The 24,856-nt window shown below is 34.7% G+C and overlaps 1 protein-coding gene across 1 annotated transcript in view; it reads right to left on the reverse strand.

Annotated features, from left to right (window-relative positions):
* Window positions 1–2,297: 2,297 nt before the first annotated feature.
* Window positions 2,298–24,856, reverse strand: part of LOC133174749 (peptidyl-prolyl cis-trans isomerase NIMA-interacting 4-like) — a 31,295-nt gene continuing 8,736 nt past the window's right edge. Inside the window, exons 2-3 of the mRNA XM_061309838.1 lie at window positions 7,662–7,781; window positions 2,298–2,887 (exon numbers count right to left, since the gene is read on the reverse strand). Of these exons, the coding sequence (XP_061165822.1) occupies window positions 2,729–2,887; window positions 7,662–7,781 (279 nt within the window). The 3' untranslated portion in view covers window positions 2,298–2,728. The remainder of the gene's footprint in view (window positions 2,888–7,661; window positions 7,782–24,856) is intronic.

Raw genomic sequence — 24,856 nt, forward strand, 5'->3', positions numbered from 1 at the left:
GCAAGATAACCAGCACGAACACGGTCGCCATTCCACGCCGATACCCGTGACAATAAAGCAGTCAGGTGTAACAAATGCGAAGAGTATACCCTGGTGCTGATATCCTAGATAGTAATATCGCGTATTCCTATTCGAGTCGTGTTCAGCTTAAATGTGACAGAGCATTGTTTATTCAATCAAAAATCTTATATGTTATCAGCATACTTTCTATTAGTACAGAAGACATCCCATTCTCGAAGAAAGTATATATGTACCAAGCACCAACAACCCGCCTTCCTTTAGATAAAAACGAGTTTGAAAAAAACAAGTATATTAAGGGTTTAAAAAGCGTATTTCTAATCTTATTTTTATGCCTAGCCATGAATATGGCTAGGGCATATAGTGTTTGTCATGTCTTTCTTCCGTCCTTTCATCTTTTCTTCCGAAGCACTTTGCATTTAGCTCAGTCTCAAAGAAACTATCAAGATATTTTATCAAACTAAACTTTATATGCTGATACATATTAATAAGAGCTATTTAACTACATCAGCATTTCTAGACCTTTACCTTTCCTTTGATCTTGACCTCACTTTTCTTAAATTTTTGTTTAGCTCAGTTTCAAAGTAATTATCCTAGATAAATTTTTTTATCAAACCTTGATGCTAATACATATTAATGAGAGCTATTCAATTGCATCAACATTTTGAGACCTTGAACTTTTCATTGGTTTCTTTTTACTTTTCTAAGAGTTGTCCGCGTGGCGCAGTGGTTAGAGCGTCTGCTCTAGAATTGCGAAGTACAGAGCTGATCCTTACGTCGCGGGTTCGAATCCACTGCGGGACGTGGAGACCAGTCCTTTGGATGAGACCGTATAAACCGAGGTCCCGTGTCGCAGTAGTTGTTGGCACGAAAAAGATCTCTCACATGAACAATGGCCCTGAGTGCCGAGTAAAGGTATAAATTTGCAGCCCTCAACCGCAAGTGGTGGCGTCTCCATATGAGTGAAAAATTCTCGAGAGGGACGTTAAACAATAAACAAACAAACTTTTCTTAGATTTATATTTAGTTCAGTTTCAATGAAACTATTCAAGATATCAAACCTTATATACTGATACATTGTACATATTGATGAGAGCTATTCATCTGCATGCAAATGTTTAGACCTTGACCTTTTCCTTTGACTTCACTTTTCTTTAATTTGTATTTATAATTCAAAGACACTTATTAGATATTTGTATTCAACTTCATATCCTGATACATAATGATGAGAGCTAATCAGCTTTTTATCTGCATCAATGTTTTCAGACCTTGTCCTTTTCTTTGACCTTGTCTTCACTTTTCATTAATTTCTGTTTAGCTAAGTTTCAAAGAAACTATTCAGGATTATTGTATCAATCTTCATATTCTGATACATAATGATAAGAGCTATTCAAATGCATCTTTTTTTTACCTTGACCTTTCTATGACCTTGACTTTACTTAAATTGCTGAAAGCTTAATTTCAAAGAAACTATTCAAGATATTTCATCAAATCACATATACATATTGGCAGAACTTATCAACTGGATCCATTTCTTTTTAACCTCAAGCTTTCCTATTAGCTTTGACTTTACTATTTGTTATGTTTAGAACTCAGTTTCAGAAAAACAATATTCAAGATATTTTCATCAAACTTCATACACTAAAAGAAATTGGTGTAATCTGGAATTGGTGTCCTATTTTTATTTAACATAACCTTTCCTGTGTTTTTAACCTTACTATTCCTCATTTACCCTATTAATCTTAAACAAAGATGCAAGATACATTTCTTTTTATGTTGCATTACTGACTGCAAAGGTGTAATGTATTTTCTATGTAAAACCAACTTAGTCCCACTCTGAGGCATGAACACTGGCCCCAGGGGACATTAACGTCACAAATCTGGTAAGGGGTGAAATACTCTATGACCCTGGAGCCAGGAATTTCACAGTTTTGGTGAAGGGTTAAGTACGCATTGTAATCATGCAAAACATTTTGTCTTCTAGAAGAAGATTTTCAAAGGTTTGACATTTGTTCAATATATTTCTTTGAAACCGAGCTAAATGCAACGTGTCTTGGGTGGAGAGAGGCATGGAAGACAAACACAACACACACTATATGCCCCAGCCATTTTCATGGTAGAGCATAAAACAATAATTATATACAACTGTATATATAAAAATACAGAGTGTATATAGCATTAACATCTAGTTTATTTTGATCAAAATTCTTGGATAAGAAATCAAAGAAAAAAGAACTTCAATTTATATACAATTTTTATGTTTTCAGCATAGCAGCTAAATCTTAATATTGCATCCCAAGATATAATGTAAACTCTTACAAATCAATGAATTTAACATATTAAATTAAAAAAGATATTACCTATAGAAAGTATTTAGGAACATTATAAAGTTAAATGTTACAGTTAAGATTCTAGCAATTTGTATATGTTGAAAAAAAAAAATAACAAACATGTACACTTATAACACAAGATAATCTTGGAACACAGCCTACCTTTCAGTAAGAATATAACATTCCCTTTATAGATTTAAAAAAAAAAAACATCAAATTTTATAATCAGTTTTAGGCCCCTATGTGTCATAAAAACTTTTAAAATCAATTACAAAGTTCACAGTTAATATTAAATTTTACATGATCCTTAGATTCACATTCTGTCTGTAATGACACAAACATCTCTCTCCGTTTTTTTTTTTTTTTTTTTTTTTTTTTTTTCACTTTTTGCCCTCCACCATAATGATGTGATAACCAAACTTTGTTTTGACCGGGGGATCCGTGTAAACAGGGTTGGCGAGTGAACTTGTAGGAAGAGCGAAGGCCGCGTCCTGGAACGGTCCGACCATACTGCCCCGGGTCATCCAGCCTAAGTCACCCTGGAAACCAAACAGCTGATGTATTTCTTATCGACAAACACATTCACAATGCGGAAACAGTGAAGATTAAGAAAATCGACGGAAAACCATTTTAATAATTGAAACTTTCTTTATCTACGACTTTAAACATTGGTAGTGACAGAATCACAAACACACAAAAGAGTCAAGATAGATACATGAAAATTGTTTGCTAGATACATTCAGTCTGTGGGGATAGACATAAACAGTTAGCATGGCAAGTAAAATCTCAGGTCGGGCAAGTGAAAGTATCAACATAACAGGGATGGGATAATTGAAAAAAGTAATTGTAATTGACCGTAATTAATTACATTTTTTGAAATAATGGGAAGTAATTTGTAATTGAACATTTTTTCAATTACTTGTAATTGTAACTTAATTAATTACACTGAAAATATACCTAGTAATTTCAATTACTTTTTCAATTACATTCAATTACTTTATATAACACACATTCGTGATATATTGTCACCACTTCCTCTCCATTTTACTGTCTTTTATTTTATTGTAAAACATATCCTCAATCCTTCAATTATACAAATTCTTAAATTAATGTTTACAAGCAAATAAATGATTGGCTTGATAATAATTATCTAGTTTCTTTCTAATCATTACGTCAAATTTGATTTTTTTATTTTATGTTTATCAAAATTTTGTACCACCCTTCACAGGTTAGCTATTCAACTTTGAAACATGCATTTTTTATGTTTTGAACAATCTTTGTTGTTGGTCAATAATAAAGAAAAAGAATGTGTGTGTCATTAGTTAAGTTGCTGATTATTCTTACTTCATGTATTTATCCCATACGTGAACTAGTCCAATCATAAACAAACTCCCTCGACCTAGTAAATGGGACATCCCTTCTTGATTCAGTCTGTTTTCTTCCACCTTTTCTTTCAATATTACATTTATTAATAATGTACGTTACAAGGTTAGGTTTTTAAAAAAAAACTTAAAAAGTCAGCCAGTAGCGTATTATTTCATGCTTTGTGATGAACAAGGAAAGTGACAAGAGTAGGCCAATAGGCTTACCTCCCGTAAGGTTCAAAGGAAAGAATCGGCAAAATGAAGAAGACATCATGATCTATACTAGTTTTCATTTCATATAAAAGCACGTTATTATAATTATGAGAAAGGTCCTGAAATCGATTGAAAAGAAAAACTAAACAATTTTAAAACTGTACATAAAGATGTATTTTAAAACTCATTTATAATACATGTATATAGTAAGGCCATCCGCGTGAGTTTCGTCCGGGTGGGGGGGGGGGGGGTATTACTATCTTCTTTTGGTCTAGCTATTAAGTGTACAGTCCATTTACTTTGAGTTCTAGAGCAGCATTGAAGCATTTTTGTCTCAAACACTTCAAGACAAGGCAGTTAAAACTGTTCATAATTTACTTCGTCGTCGAGAAAAACAGACCAGTCTATAAAAAGAGGCCGTCTCGTCAATTTATTACTGACCAGTGAGTGTGCATGAAGAAGCGCGCCCTTTAGTAAGAGAGTACATATGCATCTAATATGAATTTCTTTAAACCGAATCATCCAAAATTATAATCTACGCTAGCGCACTTAGAGTTTCATCCCAACGTCACTTGTCAGCCCGTGGGCTAACTAATAAATGATTAAATAGTGGCATGTTTTAGATATTCATTAATCTGTAGTATTTGGTTATGAGCTTTAAGAAAGTCAATTGTACATCTTGTGTAATGAAGTATCGCAACTATGTCGCTCCTTGATGACGGAAACGTTTAGCACCTCTCTTGCTTATACGTTCCATAGATATTGATTGATTAGTCAGGCAAGCTTTTTGAAAAGCTATTACTTGTGAAGTAAAAACGTTCGCCATAAGTAGCAATACCCTCTTTTAATCAAATATCATAAGCCATGCAATTTATGTACATGTAGGTTTTGTGTCGAGGAAACTGCATCAAACTGATCTTGGATAGTTCTTTAACGTTTTGTAAATAAAAATTATAAATTAAACCACAAAGATACACAATACCTATATAGCATATTATTTCTTGTATTGTTTGTGCAGAAGCTGAGCTTATATACAGATGAATGATGTTCTGTATATTCATTGACAAGGATTATAAAAAAAATTCAAAAAAATTATAAATGTAATTTGTAATTTAATTAATTACTTTTGCAAAGTAATTGTAATTTAATTAATTACACATCTTAGAAAGCCTGTAATTTAATTGTGATTTAATTGAAGAAAAAGTCAAAGTAATTGTAATTTAATTAATTACTTTTTAAAGTAATTGACCCCATCCCTGCAACATAATTGTCTGATTAGCCAGGTGAATATTTCTGATAGAAACTGATATTTTTATCTCATTTAGTTTGTAAATGCTTTCTTCAGAATGGCTTCCCATGCATCTCAAAGTTTATTTGGGGTAAACAAATCCAATATACATGTAAACCAAATAACCCCTTACAGAAAATGATATTGTCTAAAGCTATATCTTGTATCAAGTTTTACACTTGGACAAGTCAAAGTTTGTTAAGGCAAGTGAATCTAAATTTAAGTTTATGTCTATCCATGGTCTGTATGTATTTGACGATAAACTATAATATTATATAAGATGATTATTTTTGTAATTTTCATTGGCTGAAAGAACGTCAGGTGATATTCGTCCTTTTGTGATATTGACAAGAAAGCGTGTCCATGAAATATGATATCGCACGACTCACTGTTCGGCTTTGCCAAAGTTATGTAGAATGTGACGTCATTATATATAAGAAGTTTTACCATTGTGATAACGACAGCCAAGACTGTTCAGTGAGGACTGTGCCAGATTATTCACTTTGAGTGATTATACAATATAACTATTATGGACTTCAGTGTATGGCCAATATGTGGTTATAAGGAACCATGTCAAGTGATATAAACCTCAGACACAAAAAATGATAGCAACCTCACAAGCACGGTCGCTATCACTTTCTTTGTCTTCGGTCAATATCACTTGACATGGGTCCTTATAAACACATATCGACCTAAATTTAAGTCCATTATTGGTTACTTACCCCTGACCTGGCCTTATCTTCACTATGTTGTATAACTTATCCCTGACCTGGCCTTATCTTCACTATACTGTGTAACTTACACCTGATCTGGCCTTATCTTCACTGTACTGTATAACTTACCCCTTGACCTGGCCTTATCTTCACTATACTGTAAAACTTTACCCCTGACCTATCCTTATCTTCACTATGTTGTAGAACTTACCCCTGACCTGGCCTTATCTTCACTGTACTGTATAACTTACTCCTGACCCGGTCTTATCTTCACTATACTGTACAACTTACCCCTGACCTGGCCTTATCTTCACTATTTTGTATAACTTACCCCTGTCCTGGTCTTATCTTCACTATACTGTATAACTTACCCCTGACCTGGTCTTATCTTCACTATACTCTATAGCTTTACCCCTGACCTGGTCTTATCTTCATTACACTGTATAACTAACTCCTGACCTGGCCTTATCTTCACTGTACTGTATAACTTACCCATTGACCTGGCCTTATCTTCACTACACTGTATAACTTTACCCTGACCCCTGGTTAAACGCTACAAAAACTTACCCCTTGACCTGGCCTTATCTTCACTATACTGTATAACTTACCCCTGACCTGGTCTTATCTTCACTGTACTGTATAACTTACTCCTGACCCGGTCTTATCTTCACTATACTGTACAACTTACCCCTGACCTGGCCTTATCTTCACTATTTTGTATAACTTACCCCTGTCCTGGTCTTATCTTCACTATACTGTATAACTTACCCCTGACCTGGTCTTATCTTCACTATACTCTATAGCTTTACCCCTGACCTGGTCTTATCTTCATTACACTGTATAACTAACTCCTGACCTGGCCTTATCTTCATTGTACTGTATAACTTACCCATTGACCTGGCCTTATCTTCACTAAACTGTATAACTTTACCCCTGACCTGGTCTTATCTTTTCTACACTGTATAACTTACCCCTGACCTGGTCTTATCTTCACTATGTTGTATAACTTACCCCTGACCTGGCCTTATCTTCACTATACTGTATAACTTACTCCTGACCTGGTTTTATCTTCACTATACTGTATAACTTACCCCTGACCTGGCCTTATCTTCACTATATTGTATAACTTACCCCTGACCTGGTCCTATCTTCACTATACTGTATAACTTACCCCTGACCTGGCCTTATCTTTACAAAACTGTATAACTTACCCATTGACCTGGCCTTATCTTCACTGTACTGTATAACTTACCCATTGACCTGGCCTTATCTTCACTAAACTGTATAACTTTACCCCTGACCTGGTCTTATCTTCTCTACACTGTATAACTTACTCCTGACCTGGCCTTATCTTCACTGTACTGTATAACTTACATCTGACCTGGCCTTATCTTCACTATACTGTATAACTTACCCCTGACCTGGCCTTATCTTCACTATACTGTATAACTTACCCCTGACCTAACCTTATCTTCACTATATTGTATAACTTACCCCTGACCTAACCTTATCTTCACTATATTGTATAACTTACCCCTGACCTGACCTTATCTTTACATAACTGTATAACTTTCCCCTGACCTGGCCTTATCTTCACTTTACAGTATAACTTATACCTGACCTGGCCTTATCTTCACTATACTGTGTGACTTACCCCTGACCTGGCCTTATTCTTCACTATACTAAATGACTTACCCCTGACCAGGCCTTATCTTCACTTTACTGTACAACTTACCCCTGACCTGGCTTTATCTTCACTATACTGTGCAGCAACCTCATTAAATTTCATTCCTCCTTTAATTTTCTCCAAGGCTTCTAAACATTTTGATTGCTTCTCACACAGGATATGACGAACCTAAATAAAACATAAAAAAAATCACAATTTAGAATCTTTATGTGATATAGAACTCAACTGATTTCCTGACTTATGAGAACTGACAAGTTGAAGTGCAAGTTTTTATTTTTCAATTTTTTTCCTTTAGCTTCTTTTAGAAATTAAAATGAATGAAAGTTGCTAGCAGTAAGTGACTTTCACACAGAGAGTTGATTATTATTTACATTAAATATGGTAATATCACGAGTCTGAAAAATGGAACAACACTTTTGTCCTCAGTTCCATATGAAAGGGCATGAAGGACATTTTATTAATGAGGGCATGAAGGACATTTCATTAATGATCTGGTGGATAACAAATATTAAAATAGAGTTTTAATAAGTATAGAATCAATATAACTTTGACCAATGTAACCAGGGTTGTGGATAACCACATGCCCACTTGCAAATGCGAGTAAAATTTGCTGTGGGTGATTAAATTTTAAAACTCTGGTCGCCCACATGGCGAACGATTTTTTCCCGGAACATATAATCACAATTGTATGTACTTTCAGTTTTTGAACAAATGCTCTACTAACCTAGATTATTTGTATTGCATGCAAGCATATTAGTGAAACATGTAAGTGACTTAGATCAAACATGGCGATTTATCAAAGCGGTTAATTTGCAATCTTGATGATAGGAGAGCAAATATTTGAGATTGTTCTTATGGAAATATTAATTGTAACAATCGGCTATGGCTGTGAGACACTCCATCAGGACTAGTTATTCATAGATAGAATTTGAATTATCATGTCAAATGCACGCAATAAAAGATAAGAATCAAACTTTATTACACGTTTGTATGTAATTTAACACAGGAGTTCGCAATTTTATCAATAAAGTCAATAAAAATCACTCAATTGACCAAGCCATGAGCTATGCGTTAGCATAGAGAACAGTTCGCTATGCTAAAGCATAGCTCATGGCTTGGTCAATCGAGAGATTTTTATTGACTTTATTGATAAAATTGCGAACTCCTATGAATTTAATATGCCCCGTTAAACCACAGATGCTTCAGTTCAGTCTTATCTTCACTTTACTGTATAACTTACCCCTGACCTGGTCTTATCTTCACTATGTTGTATAACGTACCCCTGACCTGGCCTTATCTTCACTATACTGTATAACCTAACCCTGACCTGGCCTTATCTTCACTGTACTATATAACTTACCCCTTGACCTGGCCTTATCTTCACTATACTGTATAACTTACCCCTGACCTGGTCTTATCTTCACTATACTGTATAACTTATCCCTGACCTGGTCTTATCTTCACTATGTTGTATAACGTATCCCTGACCTGGCCTTATCTTCACTGTACTGTATAACTTACCCCTTGACCTGGCCTTATCTTCACTATACTGTATAACTTACCCCTGACCTGGTCTTATCTTCACTATGTTGTATAACTTACCCCTGACCTGGTCTTATCTTCACTATACTGTATAACTTACCCCTGACCTGGCCTTATCTTCACTATACTGTATAACTTTACCCCTGACCTGGTCCTATCTTCACTACACTGTATAACTTACTCCTGACCTGGCCTTATCTTCACTGTACTGTATAACTTACCCATTGACCTGGCCTTATCTTCACTATACTGTTTAACTTTACCCTGACCCCTGGTTAAACGCTACAAAATCATTGTATCAAGATTTTTTTAGAAAACCTGATGAAAATTCAAATGCTGCGAACATATTGATACTAGCAACTAAAAGAAATCAGTTTAAAAAAATAAGGATTTTTTGTTTTTATTTTTATTTAACAAATAATGTGGGCACCTGGGTCACATTGTGGGCCCGTAAAATTTGAAAAGTTAGGAGCCCACATGGCCCCTAAGTTTTCAAAAGTTAACCACAACCCTGAATGTATGATAAAATTGTAATTTGATGAATAAAACAAATAACAGAGGACTGCCAAGAAATTTGCATTTGTTATGTGTTCTGTGTGTATATAATAAAGACTCTTTACAAAACCTTTTACAGATTATAAGTCCCCTACCAGTGAAACCAGAGGGGACTGTAGGTTTATAGGTTTCCTCTTTGTCTGTCTGCCCTTCTGTCTGTCTGTCCCACTTCGTTTTCCGCACTTTTTTCTAAACGCTTGCAGATATTGAGTGGATTTTTGTTATGTGAGTGTATCTTTATGAGTTACAGATCAAGTTTACATTTGGTTCTGCTTTAATGGTTTTTTACAGAATTACAGGTTTTTTTTATTTTTAAGGGTTTTCCACATTTTTTCCATAAAAGCTTGCAGATATTTAGCTGATTCATGGTATTGAAAGTGTACCTTGATGAATTATAGATCAAGTTCAGAAAAGAGAAAAAGAGAGCCAATACCTGCCCAAACTGACATGAGGTTGAATTTCCAAGAAAATAACTTTAAAAAACAACTAATAAATAATTAGATTATATCGAGTTGTATGACAGGATATTAAATGTAAAACACAATTCAAGTATAAATTACACAATTTTTTTTCTTCAGAAACCATCAAGATTTTGTTTTATTTACAAATTATAGTTGTGAATGCCTATGATGACCACTTAAATAGGTTTCATGAGAATATATTTGTTTCTTATACATATGCAGGTCTGGTGCAATCACTATATTTACCTTGTAGCTTGAATTACCTGCATAGCTTCATTTACCTACCTGAGGTAGCTTATTTAGTTAATAAATCATACTTATAATTATTTCTTAAATCATTATTTCAGTACTTTTTTCAAGATGTACAAAAATTGCAATTTGATGCACTAAAGATTTTCATAATGAACTGATCTGAAAACAATTCATGAAAAAATCACTCTTGAAGATGTGTCTTAATTGATCCTTCAGCGCAATTGCAATCAAAGTTCTGAAAGCCATGTGGCTATGTACAACAGTTAATTTGTGACCAAACAGTTACTTCTTAAATGAAATAACAAAAAAGAGCAGTTCTGGTTAACTAGATATGATTGGTAATAATTCAGCACAATGTGAAGTAATCAGACAGTAATTTATAGAGCTGCAACACAGACAAGGTGGCATGGTGTACAGTTACTCAGTGAAACTACATCTTTTGTTTAAAAGTGTTCAAAAGCAGTAATGTTTAACTACTTTGCTCTGGGTTGCTTTTTTGAAACTCCATACTACAAATCTATATAAAATAACAAAAAAAAACAACAGATATTAGGACCTTACTGAAAAAATACAGATGAAGATGGATCGGCCATGTCTTAAGAAAGCCATTAAGCCAACAAATGATATAACAAGAGTGGCACTCAGACGGACCCCAGAAGGGAAAAAGGAGGTAAGGATGACCAAAAACAATGTGGAGGCGAACTGTCAAACAAGAAATTAAATACATGAAACTTACCTGGGGAGAGGTAGAAAATAGCTAGAGGAGAGTGGAAATCTCTAGTCCTTGCCCTACATGCCTCTGGGTGCAAGAAGGACTAGGTAGGTAGGTAGATAGGTAGGTAGTAAAAATATTATTAGTCACATATTTACGATTTATATTTTTCAATAACTAAGGACCTTCTATACACCAGTGCAAATTTTTTTTAGACATTGAGAAAAATCATATTGTATAGGTGTAAATTTTGAGCTTATCTTTATAACTTTCAATAAATGTTACGTGGCATTTACTCCCAGGAAAATTGCTCAAAGAAAACAAAGTATCAATGTCATTGATACTTTAATGTCTCTGAGCATTTTTCCAGGGAGTAAATGCCACGTAACATTTATTGAAAGTTATCTAGAAAATAATAGTCTTGTTTCCTGCTACCTGACCTACCCTATTTTTTGCACCCGACCTTAAAGTTTTGTTTTTTTTTTAGTTTTAGAAAAAAAGAAAATTGAGAATTTCCGGAATTTCATTGTTCTGTCACTGTAACCAGTTTCCGTATTCACACAAAACAAGCATTTCATGAAATTCTCTGTTTTAAATATGGACTTTCATAAAAAAAAAAAAAACAACACTTGAGTTGTGCATCAATAGTCATGAAATTTAATTTTAAAAGACAATATTGACCTATGACACGTTTAATTTGATCTTTTATTAGTTCATATCCAAAAAATGCCGTCTGGAAAAAATAAAATAAAATAATTTTCCTACCTACCTACCCTATTTTTTTCAGGCTGGTAGCAGGAAACAAAACTTTTTTTTTTTTTTTTTTTTGGTCTGAACAGAAATCACTGTTATTTACTTCAGTGGACAAAATTAAATGATGTGTTCAGTTAAAATGTTTAGAATGCTTGAATTGATTACAAATTGAGAAATACACAGTGATACACTGCACATTTCAATTTATTTGGCATAATCATGTTATTAGCATCACGATGCTAATAATTATTGACGTTTTTTTACGTAACGTCAGAAGCATTTAAAGTTGTTAAATATCAGAATTTAATGATTTTAAATGGTTGAAAATCAAATTTAGATAAAAATAAATAATAAACTTGTAATCAGAAAATTTCATCAGAAAAAATGGGGGGTATTTCTCTAAAAATGGCACATCTTGCTAAGGTAAAATGCCCTAAACTTATTAGCATGGCAATGCTAATAACAGATTACATACAGAGAGACGATGTTTTCAAATATCAAGATTATAAGCTCCACAAAGGAAAGTATACCCGGGAAAAAGGTTTCTTTGGGGGATTTCATCAGAAAAAATGGGGCTTGGAGTTTGGGGGGGGGGGGGTATCACTCTAAAAATGGCACATCTTACTAAGGTGAAATGCCCAAAACGTATTAGCATCGCGATGCTAATAACAGGAGTATATATAGAGAGATGAGACACATTTACATACCTGTAAACTTATTAGCATTGCAATGCCAATAACAGGAGTGTATATAGAGAGACAAGACACATTTATAAACCTTTCAACTTATTAGCATCGCGATGCTAATAATAGGAGTATATATTGAGACGACGTTTTCAAATATCAAAATTATAAGCTCCATAAAGGGAAGTATTCCCGGGAAAAGTGTTTCTTTGGGGGATTTCATTAGAAAAAATAGGACTTGGAGTTTTTGGGGGGTATAACTCTAAAAATGGCATACCTTATTAAGGTGAAATGCCCAAAACTTATTAGCATCGCGATGCTAGTAACAGGAGTATATAGAGAGAGACGAGACACATTTATATACCTCAAAACTTATAAGCATCGCGATGTTAATAACAGGAGTATATATAGAGAGACGACGTTTTCAAATATCAAGATTATAAGCTCCACAAAGGGAAGTTATCTTGGGAAAAGGGTTTCTTTGGGGGATTTCATCAGAAAAAATGGGGCTTGGAGGTTTTTTGGGGGGCGGGGCTGGGGGGGGGTATCATTCTAAAAATGGCACATCTTACTAAGATGAAATGTCCAAAACTTATTAGCATTGCGATGCTAATAACAGGAGTATATATATAAAGAGACGAGACACATTTACATACCTCAAAACTTATTAGCATCGCGATGCTAATAACAGGAGTATATATAGAGAGACGACGTTTTCAAATATCAAGATTATAAGCTCCACATAGAGAAGTATTCCCGGGAAAAGGGTTTCTTTGGGGGATTTCATCAGAAAAAAATGGGGCTTCGAGGGTTTTTTTTTGGGGGGGGGTATCACTCTAAAAATGGCACATCTTACTAAGGTGAAATGCCCAAAACGTATTAGCATCGCGATGCTAATAATAGGAGTATATATAGAGAGATGAGACACATTTACATACATGTAAACTTATTAGCATCGCAATGCCAATAACAGGAGTGTATATAGAGAGACGAAACACATTTATATACCTCAAAACTTATTAGCATCGCGATGCTAATAACAGGAGTATATATAAAGAGACGACGTTTTCAAATATCAAGATTATAAGCTCCACAGAGAGAAGTATTCCCGGGAAAAGGGTTTCTTTTGGGGGATTTCATCAGAAAAATGGGGCTTGGAGTTTTTGGTGGGTATCAATCTAAAAATGGCACATCTTACTAAGGTAAAAATGCCCAAAACTAATTAGCATCGCGATGCTAATAACAGGAGTATATATAGGGAGACGAGACACACTTATATACCTCAAAACGTATTAGCATCATGATGCTTATAACAGGAGTAAATATAGAGAGATGAAACTCATTTACATACCTGAAAACTTATTTGCATCGCGATGCCAATAACAAAAGTATATATAGAGAGACGAGACACATTTATAAACCTTTAAACTTATTAGCATCGCGATGCTAATAATAGGAGTATATATTGAGAGACGACGTTTTTAAATATCAAGATTATAACTCCACAAAGGGAAGTATTCCTTGGGAAAGGGTTTCTTTGGGGGTATCACTCTAAAGATGGCACATCTTACTAAGGTAAAATGCCCAAAACTTATTAGCATCGTGATGCTAATAACAGGAGTATATATAGAGAGATGAGACACGTTTACATACCTGTGTAACGTATTTACATTAAAACACAGGGATCGTACCTGGTCAATTCCAGGGTTTGGGGTGTTCAATATTAAATGATTGGAAATAATTGGTCTGATTTAAGTGGACTGCCGAAATATACAAATATGTCCTAACCTTATCTAGGTAAACAATAATCAAATGGTAAATCAATATAACAATAAGCAATGGTAGTCCTAACCTAACACTAATCGAAATAGAGCCCAGTCGCCCTCAGACTACTGCATATACTGTAGGATGCCTTATTCAGGACGGATAGTATATGTGATAGCCCTTCAACCACTACACTCACTGTAGGATGCCTTATTCAGGACAGACAATGAGTATTGCAGCCTGAACAGACTGGTCAGCCAATGCAGACGAACTAACTTTATGGCTAGCTTCTTTACTGGAGGACAACCTCTTCGTGGCAGGCCTTATATCTGGTTTGTCAAAACTCAAATGGCCTTCCAAATTCACTCTCAAACTGTAACACAGGCGAGGAATTAATAACCGTAAATACTACACTAATACACTCGTCTTCACTCTTCGGCTGAATCTCCAACAATAACAACAGAAGACTGCGGAGTCTCAGTATATATATACCCTATTAATGTCACGTGATGTCAACAGTGACTAACAGAGAAATCCGCATGGACGTACCTTGAAATTCCGTAATCATTACACCTGTAAACTTATTAGCATCGAGATGCCAATAACAGGAGTGTATATAGAGAGACGAGACACATTTATATACCTCAAAACTTATAAGCATCGCGATGTTAATAACAGGAGTATATATAGAGAGACGACGTTTTCAAATATCAAGATTATAAGCTCCACAAAGGGAAGTTATCTTGGGAAAAGGGTTTCTTTGGGGGATTTCATCAGAAAAAATGGGGCTTGGAGGTTTTTTGGGGGGCGGGGCTGGGGGGGGTATCATTCTAAGAATGGCACATCTTACTAAGATGAAATGTCCAAAACTTATTAGCATTGCGATGCTAATAACAGGAGTATATATATAAAGAGACGAGACACATTTACATACCTCAAAACTTATTAGCATCGCGATGCTAATAACAGGAGTATATATAGAGAGACGACGTTTTCAAATATCAAGATTATAAGCTCCACATAGAGAAGTATTCCCGGGAAAAGGGTTTCTTTGGGGGATTTCATCAGAAAAAAATGGGGCTTCGAGGGTTTTTTTTTTTTTGGGGGGGGGGGTATCACTCTAAAAATGGCACATCTTACTAAGGTGAAATGCCCAAAACGTATTAGCATCGCGATGCTAATAATAGGAGTATATATAGAGAGATGAGACACATTTACATACATGTAAACTTATTAGCATCGCAATGCCAATAACAGGAGTGTATATAGAGAGACGAAACACATTTATATACCTCAAAACTTATTAGCATCGCGATGCTAATAACAGGAGTATATATAAAGAGACGACGTTTTCAAATATCAAGATTATAAGCTCCACAGAGAGAAGTATTCCCGGGAAAAGGGTTTCTTTTGGGGGATTTCATCAGAAAAATGGGGCTTGGAGTTTTTGGTGGGTATCAATCTAAAAATGGCACATCTTACTAAGGTAAAAATGCCCAAAACTAATTAGCATCGCGATGCTAATAACAGGAGTATATATAGGGAGACGAGACACACTTATATACCTCAAAACGTATTAGCATCATGATGCTTATAACAGGAGTAAATATAGAGAGATGAAACTCATTTACATACCTGAAAACTTATTTGCATCGCGATGCCAATAACAAAAGTATATATAGAGAGACGAGACACATTTATAAACCTTTAAACTTATTAGCATCGCGATGCTAATAATAGGAGTATATATTGAGAGACGACGTTTTTAAATATCAAGATTATAACTCCACAAAGGGAAGTATTCCTTGGGAAAGGGTTTCTTTGGGGGTATCACTCTAAAGATGGCACATCTTACTAAGGTAAAATGCCCAAAACTTATTAGCATCGTGATGCTAATAACAGGAGTATATATAGAGAGATGAGACACGTTTACATACCTGTGTAACGTATTTACATTAAAACACAGGGATCGTACCTGGTCAATTCCAGGGTTTGGGGTGTTCAATATTAAATGATTGGAAATAATTGGTCTGATTTAAGTGGACTGCCGAAATATACAAATATGTCCTAACCTTATCTAGGTAAACAATAATCAAATGGTAAATCAATATAACAATAAGCAATGGTAGTCCTAACCTAACACTAATCGAAATAGAGCCCAGTCGCCCTCAGACTACTGCATATACTGTAGGATGCCTTATTCAGGACGGATAGTATATGTGATAGCCCTTCAACCACTACACTCACTGTAGGATGCCTTATTCAGGACAGACAATGAGTATTGCAGCCTGAACAGACTGGTCAGCCAATGCAGACGAACTAACTTTATGGCTAGCTTCTTTACTGGAGGACAACCTCTTCGTGGCAGGCCTTATATCTGGTTTGTCAAAACTCAAATGGCCTTCCAAATTCACTCTCAAACTGTAACACAGGCGAGGAATTAATAACCGTAAATACTACACTAATACACTCGTCTTCACTCTTCGGCTGAATCTCCAACAATAACAACAGAAGACTGCGGAGTCTCAGTATATATATACCCTATTAATGTCACGTGATGTCAACAGTGACTAACAGAGAAATCCGCATGGACGTACCTTAAAATTCCGTAATCATTACACCTGTAAACTTATTAGCATCGAGATGCCAATAACAGGAGTGTATATAGAGAGACGAGACACATTTATATACCTCAAAACTTATTAGCATCGTGATGGTAATAACAGGAGTATATATAGAGAGATGACATTTTCAAATATCAAGATTATAAGCTCCGAAAAGGGAAGTATTCCAGGGAAAAGGGTTTCCTTTGGGGGATTTCATCAGAAAATGGGGATTGAAGTATTTGGGGGGTATCAATCTAAAAATGGAACATCTTACTAAGGTAAAATGCCCAAAACTAATTAGCATCGCGATGCTTATAACAGGAGTACATATAGGGAGACGAGACACATTGATATACCTCAAAACTTATTAGCATCGCGATGCTAATAACAGGAGTAAATATAGAGAGACGAGACATTTTTACATACATGTAAACTTATTTGCATCGCGATGTTAATAACAGGAGTATATATATATAGAGACAACATTTTATAACTCCAGAAAGGGAAGTATTCCCGGGAAAAGGGTTTCTTTGGGGGAATGTATCAGAAAAAATGGGGCTTGGAGTTTTTTTTGGGGGTATCAATCTAAAAATGGCACATCTTACTAAGGTAAAATGCCCAAAACATATTAGCATCGTGATGCTAATAACAGTAGTATATAGAGAGAGATGAGACACATTTATATACCTTAAAACTTATTAGCATCGCGATGCCAATAACAGGAGTATATATAGAGAGACGACATTCACTTTAATACCTCAAAACTTATTAGAATCGCAATACTAATACTAGGAGTATTAGGGCCGGTACACACGGTAAGGGTTGCCTTATAAGTCTAAAACCTTACGTTTTGCAGGACGTACGGCTCTGGCATCCACATGCTATCGCAAGACTTACAAGATTATAAACAACATTTCCATAAATCCTACGTCTTTTTTTTAGCCGTAAACAGTGCATATCATTAAAATAGAAGTAAAGATTACTAGCTAGGACTTTGAAATAATTTTACAGACCAGAGCATTCACACTTCTGAAAAAAGAGGAGGTTGAACAAAAGCATTCATGGATATTTTCATTATCTTATTCGAATATACTTATGTTCCCTTCAATCTACGCACGTGTTTGATAAAAATCGATTGAAATTTGGGTGAGTGGATTTCGTTGGTTGAGAGGAACATGTCAGCTAAGTCTTGTACCAAGAAATAGAGCAGTGCCCTATTCATAAGTCAGACTTGCAAGGCTTGAAAAAACGTGTATTAAGGGTGTACACACGGTAAGGCTAGAACTGAAGTTCCATGACTTATAAGGCAAGCCTTACCGTGTGTAGTGGCCCTTAAACACAGAGAGAATTTTACAAAATAAACAAAAAAATTTCTGTTTTTCTTGTAGTGAATTAAGTATTTTTAAAAACATGTAGTAGAGCATCATGATTTGCGACTCATTCAATGTCTTCTGTAAAAGGTAGTGTACAGGACTTCTTTACAGTGACATGCCACTAACAAAGGCCTTTTATTCCTCACCTGTTCTGGAATACATTCAATTCCGTGCAGAAATCAAATAATGGAAATAACGACCATTGATCTTAAACGGAATAAATGAGAGTACTACTAAAAAATATAAAAGTTCATATTACCTGTATTATGTAATAAATTGTAATTTTATGAACTTCAAATACACTTCCCTTTTAACATAAGGAAAGAAAACATAGACGTTTATATTACTTCTATTGCCTTAATTAGAATAAGTTACACTTATTCTGTTTCTAAACAACAACATATGGCAAAAGATCCCCCTTTCCATATGTAGAAAATTAATGTAAATGTGCATTTACTGTTAATCTTAATGCGTTGCAATTATTCCGTTAAATTAATACTGGAGAAAATTCTTTTTTGCCTACAACGGATTAAAAGGTGTATTCCTTCAATATAATTAAAGTTATACCTCGCAGAGAAAGAAATAATAGATAAATTAATAAAGGAATAAATGTTACATTCTACCATTATTATAGGACAATCAGTCCCCTTTTTCAATTTTTTTTCTCATATTTTGTGACAGAACAAAGTACATCTTTTAAATTCACACAACTTTACATAAAACATTTATTCCGTTATAAATTTACCTCGGAAATAGAAAAGAATTAGACACTAATTATTGAATAAATGGAACATTCCAGCAATTATTAGCACAATCCCCTACCTCCTCCTTCCTTTTTTTCATATTCTTAAACGGAATAAAGTGCATCTTACGAATTCATACAATTTTTCATCAATACATTTATTCCGTTATAAATTTACCCCGGAGAGAATAAAATTTATGCATTGTTACATTCCAGCAATTATTAGGACAATCACACACCCTCCTTTCATTTTTAAATTTATTTACAACGGAATAAAGTACATCTTTTGAATTCTAACCATTTTTCATCAACAGTTTTATTCGGTGTATAAAATTTTTGTCAGAAAAAATAATTTATACAATAATTACAGAATAAATGGTACATTACGACAATTATTAGCACAATCAAGACCCCCTCCCTACTTTTCATATTTCCCCCCAAATTTATTTATAACGGAATAAAGTAATTCTTCCCATTTTCAATCAATACATTTATTCCATTATAAATTTACTTTGAAGAGAAAAAAATATATACAATTATTGAAACATTTTATGATATATATACCAACCACTTAGTCACAACTCAGTTGCCATTCAAAATAAGGTAATTTCTAAAAAAAAAAAAAAAAAAAATCAAATAGGCCTATAACGGAATAAATACAATTGGAATGTAAAGAAAAATATTAATATTATATCATATTATGAATGATTTTTAACGCCAATAACGTCAAAAATTATTAGCATCGCGCTGCTAATAACAGGATAATGCCATTTATTTAAATTTAGATTTGTTTGTTTGTTCAGGAAAGGAAATGTCTATCGGCACGACGGTCGTGCCGATTATTTTCGTTATCCGCACGACGGTCGTGCTAATTACAGTTCTTATCCGCACGACACAAGAGAAATAACTCTTATATTATGTATATCAACGATCTTGGCGGAATATGTACAACAAACGTATACTTTTCACTTAAAAATATTAATCCAAAGGAGAAGGGATGTACTTGATACATAATGTAGAATATGTAGCATAATTATTTTTTTATCTTTATTATTTTTTTATATTTACTTTTCTTATTCAGTAGATTAGTATGTTTTTATTATTTTACTTTTATTCTTAGACTAGATTGTATATCAATGTCTTGACCCAGACTGCGAACAGGTCATGGGGAGCTGTTAATTAGGTTAGGAGGAGGTTTTATACAATGGTAGTGATTTATAGTGTTTAGATTTTATAGCTTGACCTTAGTTTAATTTAGGGGAGACATTAGGAGGAGTAAGAGGAGTCATAAAAAACTATATAAGCAGGCTCATTTTATAATGAGAGGGGAGTAATTTGAAAGAGTAGTTTAATAATGGGAATTTAACTTGAGTTACATTGGAATAATTATTTTAAGTGCCTTTCATTCAATTCTTTTGGATTTATACTTTGTGACATTGATTTGGATTATATTTTACTTTCATTTGGATTTAATAAACATTTTACCGTTATTTTGTGTTTTATTACAAAGAGGAATTATGATTGAGAGCTACCAAAATATGACTGTGAAATGGATTTGGAAACTCGGAAACGCTACAAATAAATTATAATGGGTGGATACAGGATTTGTGATTAGGGGGGGGGGGGGGCGTGGATAACTTTGTTCAGGCAAGGGGTCTGGGGGCCCCCTTAAGGCCCCCAGTGGGTCCAGGGCAAAGCCCTGGTGGGGGCCCAGGGAGGCGAAGCCCCCGGAAGCTCCTGGGTTTTCGTGTATTTTAAGAGTAAAACCAGGCACAATAATAGGGGTATTGGTTAGTTTATATGTACCAAAGTTTGGCATTATTAATACTAGTCATATCGTACTTTGAATAGAGGGGGCCCAGGGGGCAAATCCCCCGGAAGCTCCTGGGTTTTCGTGTATTTTAAGAGTAAAACCAGGCACAAAAATAGCGGTATTGGTTTGTTATATACCAAAGTATGGCATTATTGATATTAGTCATATCATACTTTGAAAATTTTAGGGGGGCGTGCGCCCCCCACGCCCCCCCTTAAATCCGCCAGTGATTATAACATTTCGTTAGGCCAAATTTCTTTAATGTTGAATTTCTACATCGTGTCACAGTATAATAAAAATTAATCGATTAATTATTCGTCCTCTATATTATATCTCTTGGGTATTTTTAACGTTATTATGATTGGAGCAATTAAAACGATAGATCTATATTTTCTCTCAATAATTTCTTTCTTTTTTTATGGTGTTTATATTTTCTCTCCATATTTTTTAATGATCTTAATACTATCTCTCTCTCTCTCTCTCTTCCTTCTGAAATACTGTTGCTGACTTTTTTCCCGCAGCGCTATAAACGCCATCACAAAATTTCCTCAGAAATTTGTCACAGCGTACATAAAGATCCTTTAAGACATATAAAGGCAATCCAAAAAAAAATCTGCTTAATTTTCTACCCGTGGATTGAACAGAATATTTGATTCTGCAGAATATTATGACCATGTGGGAAAAAAGTACCTTTACATTACTTTACATCAAAATTATTTCAGGCCTAATTGTGATCAAAATATTCTGTCATATTTTTCTATTTATTTTACTATAAATTTTGTTTTCAAATAATTAAAGAATTTTTTTTTATCATATTCATAAAGGATTTTTTTATAGCAAATATTCATTATTATATACTTCGATAATGAACATGTATAAAGTTTCATCCAAACATTTTCTTGAAAGAATGTTGATCAAACTTTTTTGTAGAGTTTCAAATACACGTGAACATTTAACTTCATTCAAAAATTCTTTAAAATATGATATGATATAATTAATTTCCATTAATGAAAAGGAAATACTCACTGCACTGTATTTAATTTCAGAGTAGTAAGTAAATATTGAAGAAGAAAAAAACATGGGATGGTTTCACATAGATCGAATCTATTTTATTACAATACCGAGACCATAATCTTGATTCCGATATGATAATTCAGGTGCATGTATCAAAGAACAAAGACTACCGATTATTTTGCTTTAATATATTCCTTAATTATTTTAACATAAAAATTAATTTAAAGAATTCCACAGCCTCGACTCACCTGAAATTTGGCACAGAGTTAAAACTATTCAAGTCTAAAAAAAAAATTCTGAATGTCAGGAAAAATGTGGTCTAGTCTACAAGCCTTGTTATGATACCTCAAGTAACCTCTACACTGCGTATTTCAATTTCCCTTTGAGAGGCAGTAAGCAAAGGCCTTTTTACACACTACCTAGTTACGCACTTGAAAGCAAAATATCCATTATTATAAATTTTATGTATTTTTTCAGACCTTCTCCTTTCCATACATGCCCTAAAATCAACCCATTCCACCTATTATACATCTCCATGAAATTTAAAGAAGAAACCTGTTTTTAAACTGGCACTACTTGCGTGGTCTATGAAAAAGTATCCTTTCACCACAGGCACTAGACATTACATATTTTTCTTTAAAAAATATAACCCATACCTAATAATTTACTAGGTATGGGTTATATATATATATTTTTATAAGAAAAATTTGGATTTTTGGGGGTAAAATCCGTGTTCATGAGATATTTACACTTACCTGCCTCCTTAACTATTTGCAATTTCCCTCTAGTTCCCCATACAATGCGTCGATAAATTTTTAGAGTCACTACGGTATTACCTCCAGTTATCCCCCTTAACTATAACTCTTCAGTTTCTCTCGACGAATTAAAAGGTTCTTACCTTTCAACTTCCTCGAGAGGGGAGGTGGGCGGGTGAGGCAGGTAAGTGTAAATATCTCATGAACACGGATTTTACCCCCAAAAATCCAAGTTCATTTCAATATTTCCACTTACCTGCCTCCTTAACTATTTGCAAAGGAATTTGCAGCCCAAACTGGAGGAGGTGGGAGAGGAAAGAGTAAATGGTAAAAGTACATAAAAAAAAAAAAAATACATAATTACCTAATTTTGCTTCCCTCTCCTTGATGAGTCCAAGATTGCTGCCTTGGCAAAAATGGACTGATGATCTGGAACATCCTTCAGATAAAATGACGTAAATGTAGATTCAGATGTCCAGTGCGCTGCACGTAAAATCTCCTCTGAAGATACACCACAAAACAATGCCCAGGAAGTTGACAATCGCCTAGTGTCATGTGCTCTAACTAGATTTAACGTTGATGATTCTGCATTATCATATGCGAAACGAACCATGCTAACTATCCATCTCGCAATGGAATCTTTTGATGCTTCTTTGTGATTATTCTGTTGGTAGGTCACAAACAATCTATTTGACTTCCGAATCATTTTAGTTCTATTGATATAAATCTTCAAAGCACGACAAGGACACAGTTTCAAATCTTCTGAATCTGTGGCATATGAATCAAATGCAGGAATATAAATAGGGTCCCAAGGTCTATTTATTGTTTGTGTCTTTGCCAGGAATTCCATATTAGGTAACATTTTTATCCCTTTCCTCTCTATTCTAAAGTGACCATCATCTAAAGTGAGGCTATGAATCTCGCTCACTCTAGACGCTGAGGCAATGGCTACCAGAAAAACAGTCTTAAGAGTCAAGAACTTTAAATCCGCTGACTCTAGAGGTTCAAATGGTTGTTTTGTGAGAGTTAACAAAACCAGCGGTAAGTTCCAGTTTGGTGTTAACTGACGTACAGAAGGGTGTTTATTAAATAAGCCTTTCAACAATGATGAAAGTTCTGAACTTGTTCCAATACTGCTTCCATTCTGATGAACTATTGCTATTGCTGATTTATAACCAGCTATAGTCCGTGGTTTACACTTTCTCACCTTGAAAAGGTAAATAAAAAATTCTGCTAACTCTGGTACAGATGTTGTAATGGGATTGACACCATGTTCTTTACACCAACTGTTATATATTTTGAGTTTTGCATCATAAACTGTTTGTGTAGATGTCTTTCTGGCATTTGCCATAATTTCTGCAATTTCTTCAGAAAATCCTCTTGACTTGTGTTGCAATTTGACAGTTTCCATGCTACAAGATTGAGAGTTTCTAGGTTTTGATGAAAATTCTGATTGTGATTTTGAGACAGAAGATCTGGCCACAGTGGTAACTTGACTGGTACATCGATCAAAAGATCTATTAACTGAGGGTACCAAGACTGCCTGGGCCACATTGGAGCAATGAGTAGTACAACACTTGCCTCTTCCCGTATCTTCTGTAAGACTTTGGGCACAAGAATTGGTGGTGGAAATGCATAAGCATACATCCCTTTCCAGCTGGTTGCTAGTGCATCTACTAGAAGAGCATTGATGTCTGGAAATGGGGAGCAATAGACTGGCAGCTTCTTGTTTTGCGCAGTTGCAAACAAATCTATACATGGGGTTCCCATCTGTTGAAACAACAATTTTACAACAGTGTTGTTGAGCGACCATTCCGTCATTCGTACTATTTTTCCCCGGGAAAGTGCATCTGCAAGAAAATTCTTTTTCCCTGGAATGTGAACAGCTCGTATTGTAATTTTGTACTGAATGCACCACTGGAACAACTCCCAAGTTAGATAACACAGTTCTGGTGAATGTGTCCCCCCTTGCTTGTTGATATAACTTATCACTGTTGTGTTGTCTGACCGTATAAGGATCACTTTCCCTTTTATTAAAAATAAGGCTTCTTGAAGAGCTAATTGTACAGCCTTTAATTCTAGCCAATTTATGTGTTTCTGTTGATATTGCTGGGACCAGACCCCTGATGTCTCCCAGTAGTCTAGATGTGCTCCCCAACCCTGTTCTGACGCATCTGTTATCAAAGTCAGTTGACTTGGCGGATCTTGCAAAGGCATT

This window comes from Saccostrea echinata, unplaced genomic scaffold (genome assembly GCF_033153115.1).
Source record: "Saccostrea echinata isolate AGI-Se365-2 ecotype Australia unplaced genomic scaffold, CSIRO_AGI_Sech_v1 ptg000059l, whole genome shotgun sequence".
Classification (NCBI taxonomy): Eukaryota; Metazoa; Mollusca; class Bivalvia; order Ostreida; family Ostreidae; genus Saccostrea; species Saccostrea echinata.